This window comes from Nomascus leucogenys, chromosome 15, assembly GCF_006542625.1.
Source record: "Nomascus leucogenys isolate Asia chromosome 15, Asia_NLE_v1, whole genome shotgun sequence".
Taxonomy (NCBI): domain Eukaryota; kingdom Metazoa; phylum Chordata; class Mammalia; order Primates; family Hylobatidae; genus Nomascus; species Nomascus leucogenys.
Genome location: NC_044395.1, coordinates 94,929,759 through 94,949,684, shown reverse-complemented (window position 1 = coordinate 94,949,684; position 19,926 = coordinate 94,929,759). Strand labels below are relative to the sequence as shown.

At 45.7% G+C, this 19,926-nt stretch overlaps 1 protein-coding gene across 6 annotated transcripts in view; it reads right to left on the bottom strand.

Moving 5' to 3' along the window:
• The window catches only part of EHF (ETS homologous factor), a 42,185-nt gene that overhangs the window by 12,920 nt on the left and 9,339 nt on the right, over positions 1-19,926 (bottom strand). For 4 of the 6 annotated variants that reach the window (XM_003254401.2, XM_003254402.3, XM_003254404.3 and 1 more), the window contains exons 2-4: positions 7,665-7,764; positions 3,746-3,991; positions 1,351-1,413 (exon numbers count right to left, since the gene is read on the bottom strand). In XM_003254401.2, the coding sequence (XP_003254449.1) occupies positions 1,351-1,413; positions 3,746-3,991; positions 7,665-7,761 (406 nt within the window). In that variant the 5' untranslated portion in view covers positions 7,762-7,764. Of the gene's footprint in view, positions 1-1,350; positions 1,414-3,745; positions 3,992-7,664; positions 7,765-9,740; positions 9,756-17,753; positions 17,937-19,926 lie in introns of those variants that run through there. The other 2 variants (XM_003254405.3, XM_004090700.2) reach the window with 2 other exon arrangements.

Here is a 19,926-nt window from a genome sequence, read left to right as displayed (position 1 = left end):
CCCCAAGCCCAATCTCTTGGGGTTACACCCTCTCTCCTTGTTGGGTCACCTTGTACACCTGTTGTTGTCTCTGAAAACAAACTGAACCAAAGAAGTTTGGGGGTGTTGGCCCCTCTATGAGCTTCTTCTCCCCTCCTCCTAGGGTGGACCTTCTTCTCCACCCTTCCACTCAGCTTTTCTGAACTGGCAACACAAGAATGTCTGGATGGTCAAGAAGGAATTATCAAGTTATTTGGGACCTCTCCAGTATTACCCTGGCTCCTTTGGTGGGGCTATCTGTCAGGTCAAGCAGGGGAGGGGGTGCCATCCTCCTGACCAAGTCCTGCGTCCATCTGTAGGGCAAGGCCAAGCCTGTAAAGCACAGAACATCCAGATGGCCCATCCCCTGGCCTCCGAAGAGAAGGGCAGGGCTAGCAAAGCCTAATTCGCATGCTTAGCAGCTATTGCTTTTTTCTTTAATAATGGTAGGCCAGCCCACTTATGAAAGGGTAAATAACTGCATGGGCCAATTTTGGCCCCAAGTGACTCAAAAATCACCTGCAGGTCAAATTCTGTCCTTGGTGACTGGGACGCATCCTCAGGGAGGCCTGTGGAAAGCTTGATTGGCCCACGTGGCTCCCAGGCTCCCAGGCATGAACATGGGGAGTGACTTAGGAGCAATAGTTGCTGCACAGTTTTATGATGGCTCATGGACTTTGGAGGACAGTCTCCAGGAGAGAGATTTAGGACAGGGGAAAGGAAATAAAAATAAATGTAGATGCTATGGGACTGTGGACTTTGCTCAGAGCCCAGAATTGTGTCCTTCATATAAAAACACACCTAAGGCAGGAGCTGGGTTGCAGGTACCTTTGTACATCTCTGCAGAAGCTCCCCAGGACCCCTAAAAATTTGTTAACTACAACACCAAGTCAGCATATTTCCCCTTTTTGTGAAACACACTCCCATCAAGGGAGGAGGGAGAGAAGAGGAGACATTGACCCTTCCTCTTCTCTTTCCAAACTTGACCAAGTCCAGTCCCATGACACTTTTTAAGGTGGGGAGGCAGGCCCACCATATATTCTGCATTTCCTTGGCTATTGGCCTGAGGTCTGGATGATGCCACAATCAGGAGTAGGAGGCAGAGAAGTGTGGCTCCCCATAAGTCTATAAATCGGAAATAGGTGGCAGTCACTGGTCGCAAGGGCACAAATGAGGTTCATGGTTGGGGTGGCCCATCAGAGACAGCCAGGGAAAAGGCCTCCCTGCATTTCCTGCAAAAACTTGCTCCCACATTCTCTCTTGCCCTCTCCCAACTGTCCTCCCCGGAGCTTTGCCAGGCTAGGTTGGCTCCCTTTGTCCACTACTACTCACCAGTTTGTTCAGTCTTGACAATGACATTGTGTGTGGACTGGAACAGGTCGCTACTGCACTGGCCTGTGAAGGACAGATTGGGATAGTCAGAAAGGGCCCAGATGGAGCCAGAACTGGATGCTTAAATAAGGACAGAACTGGCTTCTTTGCAGACCTTCTGCCATCCTACTGCCTGGTCACCTATGTTTGTTTATGGGAGGGGGTTTCTCTGTCAGCCTCTACAAACTCAAGCCTGCAGTCTCTGACCCCAGAAAATCAGGAATCTAAGGCACTACATTAGAAGCAATTATTTGATGTGGTATAGTAAAGGCATCCAGTATGGTGGAAATAGAACTTCAGAAGCCCAGTTTTTCCACTACTAGCTATGAGGAAGGTGTATGCCCTTTACCTTTCTGGGTCTTAGTTTCCCCATCTGTAACAAGATTAAACTAGATAAGGTCACTAGATGACTTCTAAGGTGCTTTCCCATACTAAGATATGATATGAAAATGAAAATGTAGGGAAAACCATTTTAACTAGCTTGATTCTTCTTTGATTTAAAATTTAATCAAAGCCATCATGATTACATCCAATCTGTGAGACATGTCTGGATAAAATGTGGTGACTCTTTCCTTATTTATGCCTCAGCACATGTACATGCAGCACACATCACATGAGCTTGTTTGCTTGCAACTCCTCTCCCATTATCATATATGAAAGCATATATATGTGTGTGCTTTTTTATATATTTGTAAATGCACAAATGAATCTAGTATGTTTTTCTTCCCCAGACAGATTATAAACATCTCAAGAGCAGAAGCCATGCCTTTAACCTCTCTGACATTCAATCTTCCCACCTATAAAATGGGCACAATATTTACTTTGTCGTAAAGTTAATAAATGAATTAATTCACTTACAGTGCCTAGTATGAGTAAATACTCAATAAATGTTAGTTAATAGAATGTTTACACAAAGGCAAACAACAAAAGAGAGAGAAATCTGGCTGGACGTTAGGAACTCAGAGGCTACAGCAGCATGCGGTGCGACCAAACAAATCATGGGAGGTCAGAGACGGAAGGTCTAAGATGGCCACAGCACCTCCCAGGCCTCCCTGCCTCAGACCTCAATCAGGGCAAAGCTTTAAAGGAGTGGATTTAACTGGGGGGTGGAGGTAAACATTTTTAATTCTTCAAGTGTTAAGTCTGATCTTTCTGAAGATCCCTGAGGGTTATTTATAGAGCCTTGTTTGGTTTGATTCTAGTCAAAGAAAAAAGAGCAGCTACCAATGTGAGGTGGGCAGGAAGCAGGGCGTGGCCAGGGAGCTGAATGACATCATCTAAAATGGCCGCCACAGCCACAAGCTCTGCTGCGAGGCTCCAGGTCCTCTTCAGTGTTGATGGCTGTTGCCAGGGTATGCCTCTGGTTCACAGCCCTGGAGCTCATGCTGCCCAAGTCCCGGTTACTTGCCCAAACATGGGTTCTACCAAGACATAAATGCCTTTTCCAGTGCGGACAGGCCAACTCCCTGTTCTTAAATATTGCTACTTTTCAGGACTCCCATAGTTCTCAGAAGAGCTAGATTTTTACAGCCACTATCAGGGGAACCTTATGCCAGTGTCAAAACCGTTCTGCAAGGTCAGTTGTCCACCCTACTAGGTCTTACGTGTCAGTATAGGATGTGTTCGTGTGTGAATAATCTACCACTCAAGGACAACATCTGGAGTGGTGGCCCATCCCTGTGCTAGGGGAAGCCTCAGAGAGACATCTGGGGCATTAGGGCAACAGAAATTCCAGAAACCACCACCACAGAAACATTCCCCATATACGTGTCTGACCATATGTTCTAACCCTTTTTTTAAGTTACAGACCTTTTAAGAATCTGCTGAAGTATTGTGAGTCTTTTCCCCTCCCAAAACACAAACATAGTTCTAATTTCATGTATCTTCTTACCACCCTTAGGACACTATCTTAAGAACCTAGGTCTAGAAGGGTGTGTGTGTGTGTGTGTGTGTGGTTGTTTTTTTTTTTTTTTTTTTTTGTAACCGTGATGATCTTTAACAAGCAAGTGACTGGATGTTAAACTATTGAACCCTGCTTGCAAAGGAAAGAAGAGAACATTTTCTAAGGGTAATAAATATTCTACGAATTCCTAGCCAGCTTTTGTCTTCTTGAAAATTATCACCATAAGGAAAGAATTAAATTACACTGGCGTTTATAAGGGATTAGACAACCAGGTACCCTAGGCTTCAATCCTGTCCTCTCATCTTCCTTCCATTTCCCTGTCTTGGGACATGGTAATTTGGAGGTGAGACCACTCTTTCTTGTCCCTGACAAAGAATCCTGTCATCTGCAGAATCTCTCTTCTTCCGGCTGGCTCCTAGCAGGGTAGGGAGAGACACAGAAAGAGAGAGTCACCGTTCCACTTCAGATGCTGCAAGTTGCTGTAGAGGAGCTGCCCCGCCGTCCCTGCCGCCCGGGTGAACTCCTGCAAACTCATGCTGCAGAGGTGCTCGCCGTTGATGTCGAACTCTTGGAAAGGGATACAACTGGCATCCAGCTGGTTGGTGTCCAGGAGGTGCTGGAGCCATTCCCACACCTGGTACTTGGTCCAGTACTGAGGATGAATTTCATGCCACTGGCCTCCAAAAAACCCGCTGGAAACTACAAAACAGGAGGCAGACTCATGAGTGACCCCTGGCTGTTCCTGGCCATAGTATCTGACACAGGGATGCACTGTTGGCTGCCAGATATCCCAGAGACACAACCACAGTCCGTGTATGTGCCGGCATGGGGGATGGAGCAGAAATGCATCTTCATGTCCTCCCTAGCCTGCTACCTACCCCTGGGCACTGGATGAGGACAAGAGAGCTGAAGTGCTCAGAGCTCATTCCCCCACCTCACCCAAAGTAAAATATCATGAAAGCTGGAGCATTGCTATCATTTCAGCAATTTATTAGCTTATTGTCCATACCCAAATAGTTCTCTTCCTCTTTTCTCTCACTCACTCTCTCTCATCTTTTCTCTCTTATACACACACACACACACACCAAACTCAGACGATTTTCAACTAAAAATAAGGCCTAAAATTAAGATTCTTTTCTCTACGATGCCTTTGCTTTTCCTCAAAGTGGTCCAGATTATTGATCTGCTAACTGGACTGATATCCCACTGCCCCAGCCTAGTCATTATAGCTATCATGATGTCACTTCCCTACTCAGTTACCTTTAGTAGTTCTCATCACCCACTGAAATTAGGTATAAAGCTGCCTAGCTAGGCATTGAGGCTCTTCATTAACTCTTCTTCAAGTAACCAGTAACTCTTGTCTTTTTTCTGTGCTGTTCTTTCAGCTCAGCTTGTGTTCTACCTCTCACTCCTGTTGAATTCCTACCCATCTTTCGAACTCTGACCACCCTGTAAAATCATCCCCAATCCCCCCAACTTGCCTCAAGAGCTCACTGTTCTCTTACTCTCCAGGAGAGAAGCCTGGTATTTCTAATGGCTTTGTCATGTTCTGCTTTTCTCTACAAGTCTCTAAGTGCCGTCCGTCTTATTCTCCTTTGTAAATTGTGTGCTTGAGGTCACAGACTGTTTTACTTGTCTTTGTATCACCTAAAAAATGACCTCAGAGACTTTGTCATAGTAGATGCTCACCGTATATTTATTTAATGGAATGTATTTTTGAAGAAGAAATAAGGTAGGCATCTGAGGAGTTGGGAGGTGCGTTTACAAGATGGTACATTCAGATACCAATGAAGAAGTGCAGTTCATTAAACTGGATAAATATTGCTGAGCCTAATATGTGCTAACCATTTATATATGTGACTCATGCTCACTTAAAAAAACATTCCATAGTCTGCGCAAAGTTCTGGGGCAATGGAAAAGACAAAGCCAGCATCTGAGAGCATGTAACAGGGTTGAGAGAGCTTACAGTTCCCTTGGAAATAGATGTTGAGAAGGAGCTCTCTTTCAGGAAAGATGAGTGAGAGGGGCAAGTGGCAACAACTATTGCATCCCACCAACCTGAAGCAGAGGAAATCCAACTGAACGTGACACATGGATACTCCAACAAACTCAAGGGTGGACCAGTAGAAGAAAATATAGTGCAAGAAAACTGTCTCTAACTTTTTCTTCAAGGTCACGCCAGATCAGTTCTTCTCAAACTTTAGTATGATCGTGAATCACCAGGGAATACTGTTCAAATGCAGATTCTGATTCAACAGGTCTGAGGCGAGGCCTGAGTTTCTGCATTCCTAGCAAGCTTCCATGTGATGCTGATGTTGCTGGTCTATTGAATTACAAGGAGCTAAAGACCTCAGAAAGGTTTAACTCCCGTAATGCCCATGGTCCAGTCCACAACACCCTCAGAGGAGAGACTGAAGGGGAAATGTTTCTGACCCAATCCCTCTTCTTCCTCATTCATTCAGAATCCATCCATGGCTTCCAGACCTCAGAAGCACTAACAGCAGGAGGTCAAGTTTATCTAGCACCCAAAGGTGACTGCCATTAGTAATACCCACCACTCACAGTACGCACTTAGCTCCTCATACCTCATGGCCAAACAAAAGCAGCCCCCGGCCCACAACATGGGCTCTAAAGAGGAAGCCAATAGTCAGGGGTTGGGAAAGGAATGGAACAATCTAATCTAAAAATCTAATTATATGGAAATAGTCCCAAATACACAGACTTTGGGCTGGATCTTTCCATTTCCCCCAATTTTTGGTGCCTCACAAATAAAGCTGTTTAAGGATGGGATATATATTTTGTGGCTCCCCAAGTCTTTCATCTTTCTTTTTCTAAAATAATTGTGTTGCTATGACAGTACAGCTCTGGTTTTGGCGACAAGAGGCACCAACTTTTAATAACCTAACAGCACATCTAGAATAATTTCGTCTGCAAACTTAATATCGTCTAGATTAAAAGATCGTCCCTGCTAGTGTATCTTGTTCAAACTTGGGAGAATCAGGGATTTTTGTCTGAAGCTGACTGGGGAGATTCCGCATCAGACAGAGAACCCACCAAATTCCTGAAGTTTCAGGAGAAACAATAAAAATTCCTATGAGTTCACATCCTCTCTGCCATTCAACTGATCTCCTTTTCCTCTTCAGTCTCAATCAAGGCTGAGCTTTCTTTGAGGTCTCTGGAATTTAAGAAATAAAAGTGGCACCCCAGTTCTACTTCCTGCTGAACACATTTCCCCGGCTTTCTCCAGGGCAAGCAGGAGAAATGCTGCCTTCATCGAGAGGCCAGGGTGCTGGGAATGCCAAAGACTTCCAGTTTTATTTGGAATCCACTTTCTGGGTCCTCACAGGGTATTTGAGGCCCACAAGAGAAAATGCAACTGCCCAGAAAGTGCAGCAGTTTGGGGGGACAGGTGACTGAGTAAGGGAAGCTCACCTGCTCACCCTTTCAACCGTGTTTGACTAGGATTCCAAATTAAAAGAGGTGGAGCTCCATGTGGATTAACACTTGCTGCGGAATAACTCTCCCATTATCCTCCCACTTCTGCCTCCTCCCAAGCTCTGGTCACCAACAAACCATCTCCATATTTCAAAGCAAACTCGAACAGCAGAGCCTCTGGCAGGCAGATTAGCAGTGGGTGTGGATTGGGAAGAGGCCCAGAGCTCCCTAAACACACTGCTGTTGGATGCACAGCTGAATGCCTAAACTGGAGGGCTTCACAATGGGGTATGGGGCTCCCAATTCAGCAACAACTTGATTCAGAGATTCAACTTGATTCAGGGATTCAACTTGATTCAGGAAGCCACAGGCTTGATCACCAAACCCTCTATACGCCCCACCACCAGGTCCCCTCTTCTTCTAATAGACGTGTTGTAGATTAAAGCTCTAGAGAGAACACCTGTTCTCCTTACACATCTCCTCTCCCCTTGCAAAGAGAGGCCACTGGAAGATGAAAAAAGAAAGACTGAACTGCTATAACCCTCTCCTTCCTAACCTCCATGCACGCGCACACACACACAAACACACACACACACACACCCTTTCTCTCCTAGCCTATCTTGATATCCCAGCAAAACACTATTAAAAGCTTCAACAGAGAGTCTTTCCTTTAGGCATCTCTTCTACGCCCCTCACTGCCAGGCTGTCAATCTGGAACCTTGAATTTTGGGAGGAGGCAATAGAATATCTCAAACGAGCTTTTGTCTGGAACCCTGGGGGCTGGTAGGGAACTCCAAAATTGAGTTTTCTCCATTCCTTCTTGTCCCACATCTTCTGCTGAAGAGCCTACATTTTTCAAACATTAGGTTGTGAGAGGAATTAAAGCAAAGAGCCCCCACAGCACAGCAGTGACACCAACACCCACGGGCCCTCTTACCATTGCACGTGGAGTAGCTGTCTGTCCAGGCTGGCGGCTGGTGAAGGAGGTTGTTGCCGGGGTTGAGATTCATTACACCACCTCCTTCCAGAATCATGATCTGTTAGGGGATCAAACAGCCTGTTCAGTCAGTGCCTCTTGGACAAATGTCATTTGAAAGTGCAGATCACAGAGTAAATTTAGGAAGAAAATAAAGAGAATTTGTCCTTCCACCCATTGCCAAAGCATTTTTTGTAAAAGCAAAACTCACAGCAATTAAAAATTTCCAGGTTCAATTTTCATATGCATGAGGCAAGTTTTTACAGCCACCCATTCATAAATGAATAATCTCTGATCAGGAATGAAGCGGGAGGAAAATGCAATACCTGCTCCCAGGGCGAGGCTGGCTGGCATCCAAGTGGTTTTTTGTCTTTTTTTTTTTTTTTTTTTTAACAAAAGTGAAAATGCCAAAGAGATTTTATTTAAAGTATTTAAAGTGCAATTTCAGTCAATGAAAATCCAAGCTGGTGGCAGCACAGCCCCAGCACCTGTGTGGGAGCTCGGACTGCAATCGCACCTGCACACCCAGTAACAAGTTTCCTTAGTGCGGGTATCTGCCACAGGCTGGGCTGGTCGTCAGAGGGCCTCAGTCATATTTTAATAGAGCGCTTCAAGTATCTGGCTTTGTGATAATATCAGGAATCAGTTGGTTTCTCTGACAGACACTGCCCATTTCTGGTAAAGAAAAAAATTTCCTTTCTGGTAAAAATTATAACTAGTTTTTTTTTCTCCTGTTAGAGACCTGGAGAATTTAGTGGGTTTCCAAGCTGACTTCAGTAAAAGTGTCTTCCTCAGTCTGTGGGGTCATTTTGCTCAGTAAAGGACTTGGGAGAAGAGATTTCTTCCGTGGGCCTGTTTGGGTTTATTTTATAACAATGCAAATATTTTACACTGCAGAAATATTGTCTTCAATTTTCCAGTATTTATAATGTCCCTACTCCCAAGTGGGGCACCCTCCACCTTTCAGACCAGAGCCCCAACAGTGTGTTCAGTCATTTAAACGAAGAGCAGCCTGTTTCCAGATTGCTATTGGGCAATACCCAGAGGCTGTAAAAGTCACTTACTCTTTATAAAATGTTGGGGTGGGGAGAGGAATTCAGCTTTATAGCAGCAATTCATGGAAAATTTTCTGCTTATTTTGGGGAAATTTTGCATCCTTGGGTATTACCAATGTCCACAGGATTAAAATTGCCAACCCAGAGGATTTTCAGCCCTTGGCATTCCTTCCCCTAATTTAGCTACTGTTCCTCTTGTTCTGTGTAGGGCCTGTTGGGGGAGAAGAGGGGTCTGCAAAAGGCATACGAATATATTCATGTATTCATTTATTCAACAAATATTTATCAGCCCAATAATGGGCTGGGCACTATTCTAGGTGCTGGGGAGAGAGCAGTAATTAAAGGTTGAACTAGGCTACACACAAACATGTATGATGATTATTAGCATCATCATCACTGTTGCTTGGCAAATAATTAGGACTGAATCCAGCCTAAGTAGAAGGTGGAGAAGGAAAGACAGAGTAGGGATGATGGACATTATAACAGCAAAGAGCCACTGGGTGGGAAGATAGGAGAACTGGATTCTATGTCCTGGCACCATGTGTAGGAGCTTTGAAGCCAGAAGAGCTGGGGTCGATTCCAAGCCTTCCTACTTACTAGCTAAGGTTAGTACTCACCCAGACAAGTTACCTAACCTCTCTGAACCCCAGTTTTCTCATATGCAAAATGCAGCTAATCATACCTCGTCTGTACATTGGCTGGAGATTAAATGAGTTTCTGTACCCCGAGCACCTGGCACAAAGCAGGGCACGAATACACGTCAGGTGTTATGATGAGGAGTGTCACTAGCTCTGTGGATAGCCTGAACCAGAAATGATGCTGGGCCTCAGTTTCCCCTCTTGAAAATTTAAAGATGGTGACTATACTGATCATAGGTTCCCTTTCTGAAAACCTCTTTGACTCTCACCCTCAGAGAAAGAAAACAACATCAAGTCAAACCTTCTTTCCTTTTTCATAATAACTGGGTATTTTCCCATCCAGCTTTGTAGAGCAATTGCCCTAAAGCTAAGAAATCAGATTGGGAACTTCAAGGCGAAAGAAAATCTCTAAGTCCCCAGACCGGGTGGCTGGGGGAAGGAGGGGGGCCCAGGGCCCAGTGTCTTGTTTGCTCAAGGCTGGGCTTGTTCCTTGCTAGCATTTGCTCAACCACAAGCAGTGGAAAGGTTACTGTTTAACCCTGAAAGGGCTGAAGCTCAGAGCCCAGCCCATTTGCATGGAGGGATTGGCCTTCCAGGCTTAGGGAGGACAGGCAGGGAAAGGCTTCTCTCAAATTCTTTCACAAGGATTTGCCTGCAGGGTTGTTTCAAAGTGGTCATTTCAGTGGCAGCACCTGCCTGGGCCAGCTATGCTTCCTGACAAACAGAAAGCAGGGTGGCATGCAGGCTGTGCACCCAGGCTTTGGAGCTGGAGAGATGCAGGCTCAGATTCCAGTTCCCCTGCTTACTGTGGGTGACCCTGAGCCAGTGCCAAGTCTGTCTAGCCAAAAACATTCTGTTCCTCACTTTCTGTACCTGAAAAATGGGAACAATACCAAACTCAAAGGGCTGTAAGAATCGAATGAGGTCATGCACATAGAGACCTTGGCAAGTAGTGAAAAAAAAAAAAAGAATTTAATAAATGTTGCAGAACAATATAGGCCAGTTCTCCACCTGTGGCCAAACGCCCACAAGCCCCTCTCCTCAGGGCCGACGTCGTTTTCCACCATGACCTTCTGGAAGCTTCCAGAACTTCTCCCAACCCCCAGAGATGCCTTTAAGACTACAGGGTGGCAGCTGCCCCACCACCATCCTCCCGCAAAAAGATGGCCTGTGCATAGCCTTGCTCCGTGCCGGCACTCCCTTTCCAAGGGAAAGCAGCCAGCATGGTGAGGGGCCCTTTTGTACAGGGCACATTAAGTGGTTTCCACTCGTAAAAGAGTTCGTGTGGCTTAACCCTTAGTGAGTCAGAGTTCGCTTGAGCTCACCTGGGCTTGTAAGCAAAGGTCAGCACTTCTGACTGGGCAGGGAGCTGCAGGGAAAGATGCCCTCAGGGTGGGCACATGAGGCCCAGGGCTAGTGTAGCAGAAGGCCTTTGGCCGGGTCCTACCCTCCTCCGAGGCACAGTTTTTCAGGTGTAGAGTGAAGACACTTGTCCCAACAGCCTCACAGGACTGTTGAGATGGAATGAGATCATGGATAACAAATGTGACTTGAGAATTGTCAAAAAACCTTATTATAACGAACTCACCCACACCCCCATATGCTAATGTAGACTTTCTGTGGTATATAGTAATTGCTTTCTGGGGTATAAAAAGCAATCCTTTTAATTAGAAAGTAGGGGGAATTATTGAATGCTCTAATTTCAGCTCCCTACTTTACCTTCAGCATAGCTTTCATTATTTTCCTTAAAAGAAAAAAAATGCCATCAAATTTGTGGAAGTAGAGACTTCGGAATCTGAGATTCCTGGGTTAGACTCTAGGTCCCATCTTTCAGCCATGTGACCTTGAGCACATTAACCTTTCTGAGCCTCCATTTCTCACACTGGTTTAGAAATGGGAGAGCTGGAGGGGGGTGCGGGGGAGTATTTGTTTCTCCTAAGCCTAAGGGCTGTTTTGAAAGATAAATAATTATAATGGGTCTACAGGTGTCTTGTCTAGCCCCTGGCAAACATGTCCCCCGTCGAAATCAGTTTCCTTTCCCTTCTTTAAACATTAATTCTCAAGGTGTTCCTCTAACACATTTTATTTCTTCCAGGACTGAATCCCCAGTTCAGAGCCTAAGTGAGAATGACTCCACCCTGGGAGTCAAAAGGAAGCTGGGAAAAGAAGTTACTTCTCCCCATCTTCTGCTGGAGGCAGGAACCTCGGATTGGGAGGCAGAGGAGGAATCCTCAGCCACCCTAGGTAGTGGTTAAAAGCAGAGTTTCTCAACCTCTCCACCACTGAAATGTGGACAATCCTTTCTGTGGGGGCTGGCCTGTGGATTCTAGGATGTTTAGCAGCACCCCTGGCCCCTACCCTCTAGATGCCAGCAGCACCCCCTCCACACACACCATGTCCCCGAGGCAAAAACCACCCCCAGTGGAGAATACTGGTTAAAAGCTTGTGGAGGCAGGCAGCTCAGGCTTTGCTCTTACTGACATGACAAACTTAGGCTGTCCCTTAGCCTTCCTGGGTGCCATTTCCTCTCCTGGAGAATAGGCATAGGCTTGCTGGAGGGTTAAATGAGACAAGGCACCTCAAAGCCCACAGCAGAGTGCCTGGTACCTATAGAGTAATTGCCTGATCTGTGAAGGTTTAAGAGAATACACTGGGCATCAGAGCCACCTTTGTCTGTTCCCAGGTGGTATGTATTCTGGGGACATAGCATAAATTATTACCTGAGCTATTAAAAACTGCACACACACAAAGAAAAACTATACCTCTTATTTCAAACTCAAAGAGTGAAGTGTGACCAGGTGTGGTGGTTCACGCCTGTAATCTCAGCACTTTGGGAGGCCGAGGTGGGTGGATCACTTGAGGTCAGGAGTTCGAGACCAGCCTGGCCAACATGGTGAAACCCCGTCTCTACTAAAAATACAAAAATTAGCTGGGTGTGGTGGTGCATGCCTGTAATCCCAGCTACTCGGGAGGCTGAGGCAGGAGAATCGCTTGAACCCAGGAGGCAGAGGTTGCAGCAAGCCAAACTCGAGCCACTGCGCTCCAGCCTGGGCAACAGAGCGAGATTCTGTCTCAAAAAGAAAAAAAAAAAAGGAGTGAAATGAAATGTAGATTATCCTGAGATTTTTTTCATATATATTCCCCTATCCTTTTTCATAGGTAGGAACAATTGGAGGGAACTGTTTTTGATTTTGAGACACTACTGATTGTCCAGAGGTTGACATTTGTCCCAAACTTCACCTCTTTGTGCAGAAGTTTGTAAGACTCACAGTTGTGGGGCAGAATTGTACTCTTTATCTGAAGAGAAGGAGCCCTGTGTGCTACCCAATAGACTGAAGAACTGGCAAGTACATCATGCCAGGCTTCTTGCCAGGACCTATTTAACCTTAGGCAGCAAGTCCCCTACAATGTGCCATCAGCTCCCTTAAAATTATGGGCCACCGGGGCTTGGCCAATCTGAAATTCTTTTTGCAGCAAGAAAGCGGTGTTCTGTGCTAAACAACCACAGCCTGAGACATGGTGGGAGATAGGCCAGCCTCCGCATCTCACTTCTTTTAAGGGCAGTTTCAGGTACACACAAACTCCCGCAGTGCCCTGAGTTGCCAAGGACTTGGACTGCTTCTGTGCCAGCCACACAGAGACACATCCCAGCCCCATGTGCCTGCTTCTCCAGGCTTGCTTTGTCAAGGGCTTGCTTCCAGAAAAGCACCACCCTGACCACCATGCACAGCCTGGACCAATGAAGGGGAGCAGGGGAAACAGAGCATTTGGTCTAACCGTAAAGTTTAAGAGTCTCCCCTTTTGGCTGCTGGTCGGTGGCAAATATGGGCATAGCAGAAGGTAAAGCCTAGCCACAGAGACTGAATCCCAGTAAAAGCTGAGTTGAGAGGACACATTCAAGACTGTGAGGAGCTTGAAAAGCAGCCTAGTGGTGCCACATGTCTTTTTTTCTTTTTTTTTTTTTTTGAGATGGAGTTTCACTCTTGTTGCCCAGAATGGAGTGCAATGGCGTGATCTCGGCTCACCGCAACCTCCACCTCCCAGGTTCAAGCAATTCTCCCACCTCAGCCTCCCGAGTAGCTGGGATTACAGGCATGCACCACCACGCCCGGCTAATTTTGTATTTTTAGTAGAGACGGGGTTTCTCCATGTTGAGGCTGGTCTCGAACTCCTGACTTCAGGTGGTCCACCCGCCTTGGCCTCCCAAAGTGCTGGGATTACAGGCGTGAGTCACGGAGCCTGGCCGTGGTGCCGCATGTCTTGAGGGAAGCTCTTAAGAAAATAAGGGCTCATTATTCAAACGGCCAGGGTTGAAATCTTGGTACTGTGGCTTGGTGGGCTATGCTGACCTTGGAGAATTTCTATCCTCTCTACCACCTCAGTCTCCCCACATAACAAAATCCCACTTTGGAAGGTGGAGCTGATATGAGGATTAAATGAGATTGTTTGTGAAGTCCCCAGCATAATGTCTCATATGTAGCAAGTGTCTAGTCAACGTCTATGCTTATTAGAAGGTCTGCCCATGAGTCTCTGTCTAAACTGTGTTCGCTGGCACTGGGGGCATCCTTGTGGTAGGGGCAGACTCCTCAGAAGTAGGATCGTGGTTGGGAGCCCCAGGCTCTGGAGTTACATGGCCACAGTTCAAATCCTGGCTTTGCCAATTTCCTAATGGGGCAAGCTTGGACAAGTTATTTAACTTCTCAGGACCTCAGTTTCCTCATCTATAAAGTAGAGATAATATGAAAAGGATTGTTGAAAGACAACAATGAAATGATACCTGTGAAATGCTTGGAAAAGCATGACACATAGTAAATATTTGATAAATGTTTGCTGGTTTTTATAATAATATTCATAATCATACTTGTAGTTTTTATTTTATTGAACTCTCAAAGAGGAAATTGAGAGCCAAGTTCATTTCAAGCAAGGCTTCAAAGCTCTCTTATCTGTACAGTCTTCTCCAGTTCTGGCTGATTGGCACAGTGCAGCCTAGGACTAGATCTCATGCCTCCCCACTCCCTATTCTGAGAGCTGCTGTGTAGACGCACCATTATGGCTGAGCTATAAACAGCAGGGCTTGGACCCTGCCTGCAGAAGCCATGATGTTCCCCTCTGGCTGGGCACAGTTCTTACCCAAAGGACGAAAGCCATCCCTCCTGTCCCCCTTCCTCTCACTAGACACACTGCCAAAGCTGCCAAGAGAAGTGGTAAGGCATGTGCTCCTAAGCTCTGTGTTGTCAAAGGCTTTGCACTCCCACATACCATAGCTGGCTTGCGGGTGCAAAAAAAAAAAAGAACAGGAAGAGCAGCATATCTAAAACGCGAGCTCCTGGTAGAGAACGGCTGAAGGTTCCTCTTTCCTCCGAGTCCCTTAGCACAGAGAATGCTCAAATGCTGCAGAGAATAAGGTTTGCTACTTGGGAGGCTGAGGCAGGAGAATCACTTGAACCCGGGAGGTAGAGGCTGCGGTGAGCCGAGATCACGCCATTGTACTCCAGCCTGGGCAACAAGAGTGAAACTCCATCTCAAAAAAAAAAAAAAAACAATAAGGTTTCGGATTGGGGCTGGGGCTGGGGCTGATAGGGACAGAAAAGCAAGAAGAACCCCTGGGCCACTGGCAGGGAACTGAAACCACACATCCCAAGACCCAGGAGGCTCTGCTCAGCCTCAGGATTCCTAACAAGCCCAAGGACTGCTCCACTGGCCTCCCTTCTTAAATATACAGAGCGAACCTCCCAGAAGAGACCAACGCAGGCCAGCTTGGGCCTGCTCAGCTGGAGGGAGGTCTTTCTTTTGCTCAGTGATGGGGCTACTGAGACTCAGGATTAAACACTTTAAAAATAATAATAATAACTACATTATAGTAATTAGGACTTACTGAATACTTAAAATGTGCCAGCTGTGCACTGCTGGTTTAAACATATTATCTCAATCAATGCTCACAACAACTCTAGGAGGCATTACGTCATTTAACAGATGGCCTCTCTGAGGCACAGAGGAGTTAGGTGACTTGTTCAAGGTCACACAGTTTAGCAAGAATTGGAACTGGAAAAGAATTCAAACTCAGACCGTCTTGCAATAAAACCTGGGAACTTGGCCACTCTCTGCTGAGAAGAGGGTGCTTTGCCAGAGAAGACTCATTCTCACTTTGACTCCCATTCTAGACATGGTCACAGCATTCTCCGTGTGCCGTCTGCTGCCTTACACCTGTATCAAGCTTATATACAAATATATGTATACATATTCATATGCATGCATACATACATACATGCATATATAATGTAAATTATTCCCCTATGACTCAATAAAGTTATTTTAATTTTGTATTTGGGAAATCGACTGGTCCATAATTGTTTATGCTTTACCTGAATCAGACCTCGGGCCAGAGAGCATGGTTTGCTCCTGCTGCAAGGGTGAAGGTACACTGGGAACCACCAGGGCCACAGAGCAGATCTTAACCAGGGCTTGCACCTGCATTCCCTGTCCCCAGCCCCAGGGGATTGAGAGTCAAGGCCACCATCAGCCTTCTTCCTAGCTCCCTTATTCATCCAACCACATTATCCCCAAACTGCTGCAGAACTGGCTACCATGTGGGCATTTTTACTCCTGAAGCCAAAGAAGCAATTAGTCCTTTTAAATAATTACTTTTGTGATGACAGCGATACCCACACCATTCTCAGTCCTTAATCAAAGTTACCAGCAGGTGAATTCACAGCATTTGCCCTAAGGATGTTGCAACAGTTTACTGACTTCCTGTTTCAATATGACTGTCGTTTCAAAGGACTACTCCCAAATAAGAGAAAAAAAAATTCATGTACATGTGAAAGGCAACTGAATATAATACATACAATGATTTGTGTTTTTACAAATGAATTGAATTGTGAATCAAGCTTGGGGAATGTATTTGATTCTCTTGGGATTACATCACAGATAATTTCATAGCCTTATAATGTGTTTTGAAACAGACATCTTTCACGTTCCCAGGGGCAACATCTGAAGTATTATTGCTGGGGTTTCAAGGGTTTTCATGACCAATAATGCAGCACTGGGAGGCCAAGTCTGGATCCATTATAGGTACACTTTATTGACTGTAAGCCATTTGGAAATATACATAGTATGCTGATCTTTATCAGTCTTGGTGTCAGACCCAGGCTAGGCGGCACATACTGACAGTGGCAGGCACCCAAGTTGATCAAAAGACAAGCTTGCCTAAGATGACCCCCAGAGCCTTTATCAAACCCGTTCAAATATGATAAAGTAAGAATAGGGCAAGCTTCGGATTGTAAAAGGTCACAGAGGCTTTTGAGGCCTCAAAAGAAGCTTTGACTCTCCTCTTCTTCCAAACATTTACATCCTCCTGGTTTTGCTTGTTTTCTCTGGGCCTCTGTGGACAACGTATCACTACATTATTTGCCAACTTGAAATAAAATAGGTCCTAATGCTCAGTACCCCCATATTGTTAGATTCAACAATGTTTGGCTACTGAAACCCCAGATCTCTAAACTAAAATCTGTATTTCTGAGAACCTCCCTTAACGAAGTCTTGAACTCTCACCATTGAGATTTTCTGGTCTATATAGACTCACCCACTTGCCTCCCTTCCCTTTCCCACCACAAGATGACTAACTCCAGGAGATACCAGCCTTGATAGAAATGTCCATAAATGCAAGCAAGTCCTTATAAAGTTAGAGACAAAAGATTCGATGTAGAGAATTCAACCTCTAATCCATCTGCAGATAACCTACTATTATATTATTTGCCAACTTGAAATAAAACAGGTAATTGCTTAGTTCTATTAATACCAAATGGTCAAATTCAACAGTGACTGGATACTCAAAAGTATGAGTTCTGAAGGCCGAACAGACAAATCTGGCCCCAGAATATAGCGCTTGCAGAGGATCTCTCTGATGGTTACTTCCATCAGCAGGATCTCAAGGCTGGCCAAGCCACCCCTTACCCCATCCCACCCCCATCTCAGTCCTTCAAAATGTTACTTAATTACCGTGGACTTAAGCCCTCATACTGAAGACAATTAGTCTCTCAGCCTTCAGCAGAAAGAAACTATTACCAAGAAATGCTTATCCAGCCATTACAATATTGTCTCAGACCCTCTGTAATTCATACATATTTACCAAGTGTCTACTAGATGCCAAGCGCTTTGCTAGGTGCTGGGGATACAATAGTTAACAAAACATAGACGCTGCCCTACCCTGATGGACTATTCACAAGGACAGGGCTTCCAAAACAATAGTGGCTCCTTCCAAAGTCATCTGAGCTCATTCCCCACCTCCTGTTGTTAATGGAATGGGGCAAGAGCAGAGAGAGCCGGGCAACCCTCTCTGGCATTTGAGAATGACCAACCTTGAAAAGAATTTCAACTAGGCTTAAAAGCGGGACCAATCCTCTTCTCTCCAGCAACCCCATGCCCTTGCCTTCACAGAAAACTCTGACTAGGATGTGGAGTTGGCAGAGAGGATAATGCTTCTGAGTTTCACAAAGCAGCCTGAGCCAAAACCAATCTCCACTCAGGGCAGAATAAAGCAGTGGGTTGTCTGGATGGCTGAATGTCTCTTTCCGAGACAATGGTGTGTTTATGTGCAGGAGGGTCAGGAGCAGGTTGTTAATATAAAACCCACCATAAACAGAGCTGTTAATTCAGTTGCTGGCAGGGGCTTCTGTTATCTTCTGAATACCTCCCAGAGGGTATAAGCCCTACCTTTTCATTTGAGTTGGCAGCAGAGTTATTTTTTTGCACCTGTTGCTCTGCTCCGATAACAACGCAGTTAAGCATTGATTTGTAGGAAAATAAACAGAAAAGAGCAAAGAAAGGCATCTGCCCAAACAGCCTGGGCTGGTTTGACTGAGTGTTCATGCCAATTTGTTTTTCCTATAAAAACCAAAGAAAAACCCGCGTTTTCAGTTTGGATGCTACATTTCCACTCCCTCAATATAAAAGGGGGTATCAAATAGGTCAGAGGGAGCTGGCAAGGCTGAGAAGCCAGAAGACATTGTACTTTTCCATTGGCTGGTTCTGTGAGGGCACTCAGGGGTGTCCAAGGTCTGCAAAGTGACATGGCCAGCCTCCAGCCAGCCCAGGTTCAGATCATGAATCAGATTAACAAGGGCAGAGAAAAGACTGCTGGGATACGATCGAAACCAAAACCACACTCTTCCAAATGGTTGACTTCCAAAAGTCAATACGGTTTAGGGAGTAGGTGTAGTCTCTAGGTTACCTCCTAAAGTGGAGGCTCAGTGTATCCAGATCTCAGTCTAGCCTCTCCTCCAGACATCCTACATCCAGCCCTGGGCAAAGAGCATAATTTGAAAACCCCTGGTTCCCAGATCACAGTTTTCCCATCTCATAAATGAGGCTAGCCACACCTACCTCAAAAGCGAGCTGTGTAGACCCACTCGTCTCCTGCCAAGAGATTTGTGGTCTCAGGTCCCAGGTGGAAAGGGCCTGAGATGTCCTAGATGTGATTTCTGTCCTAATCCAAGCATCATCACATGCTCACTTCTCATTAATTTGTCAATGTCACATGATAAGCTAAGTCCAAAAAGAGCCACAAGGAGCTAAACAAATCGCCCAAATGGAGATCATGAGCAACATTAATTAAGCAATGGCATCAGCGCTCAGCCTTCAGCACACACAGTCAGAGGGAGCTTTTGAATATTTCTTTTTGGCCGGGCACAGTGGCTCATGCCTGTAATCCCAGCACTTTGGGAGTCCGAGGCAGGCATATCACTTGAGGTCAGGAGTTCAAGACCAGTCTAGTTAATATGGTAAAACCCCGTCTCTACTAAAAATATACAAATTAGCCAGGCATGGTGGCATGTGCCTGTAGTCCCAGCTACTTGGGAGGCTGAGGCAGGAGAATCACTTGAACCCAGGAGGTGGAGGTTGCAGTGAGCCAAGATTGTGCCACTGAACTCCCAGCCTGAGCAACCGAGTGAGACTCCATCTCAAAAATAAAAATAAAAATAAAATAATATAATATCTCTTTTTAAGCTTTGTAGAAGAAAGCACAGTCAAGGCAACATGCAACATTTCCCCAGACAAACACCTTGCCCCAGTTTTCTCCGGGCCATTGGAGGTTCATTACTACCAGACCACTGGCTTCATGGGGGAGGGGGGCTTACGGCAGTGGGGAATGGCCTCAGAAATGTTGCCTCTCCAGGAGCATTAAGAACTGGGTGTTCCGACAGGGGAGGGATATGGCTGGCTGAGCGTTCCCAGGCATTCTTGTTATGAGCAGCGTAGGGAGTGGAGTGCTTAGAACCAAATCGGGCAGCAGAAAAATAAAAGATTTAACAACACCCTTAGTTGGCTGAAAAATAAATAAGACCAACTGTGCAGGAATGTAGGAAGGGTGGAGGACGGTAAGGGGTGGGGATTGGAGCCAGGGAGGGGTCAGGATGGACTAGGACAAGAGTCAAGTTTCCTCCTAGGAAAAGACCAAGATGTTCAAGTCAAGGAAAGAGCAACAGCCCCCAGCTCAGAATCTTGAAGATTATATAATTACAAAACAACAAC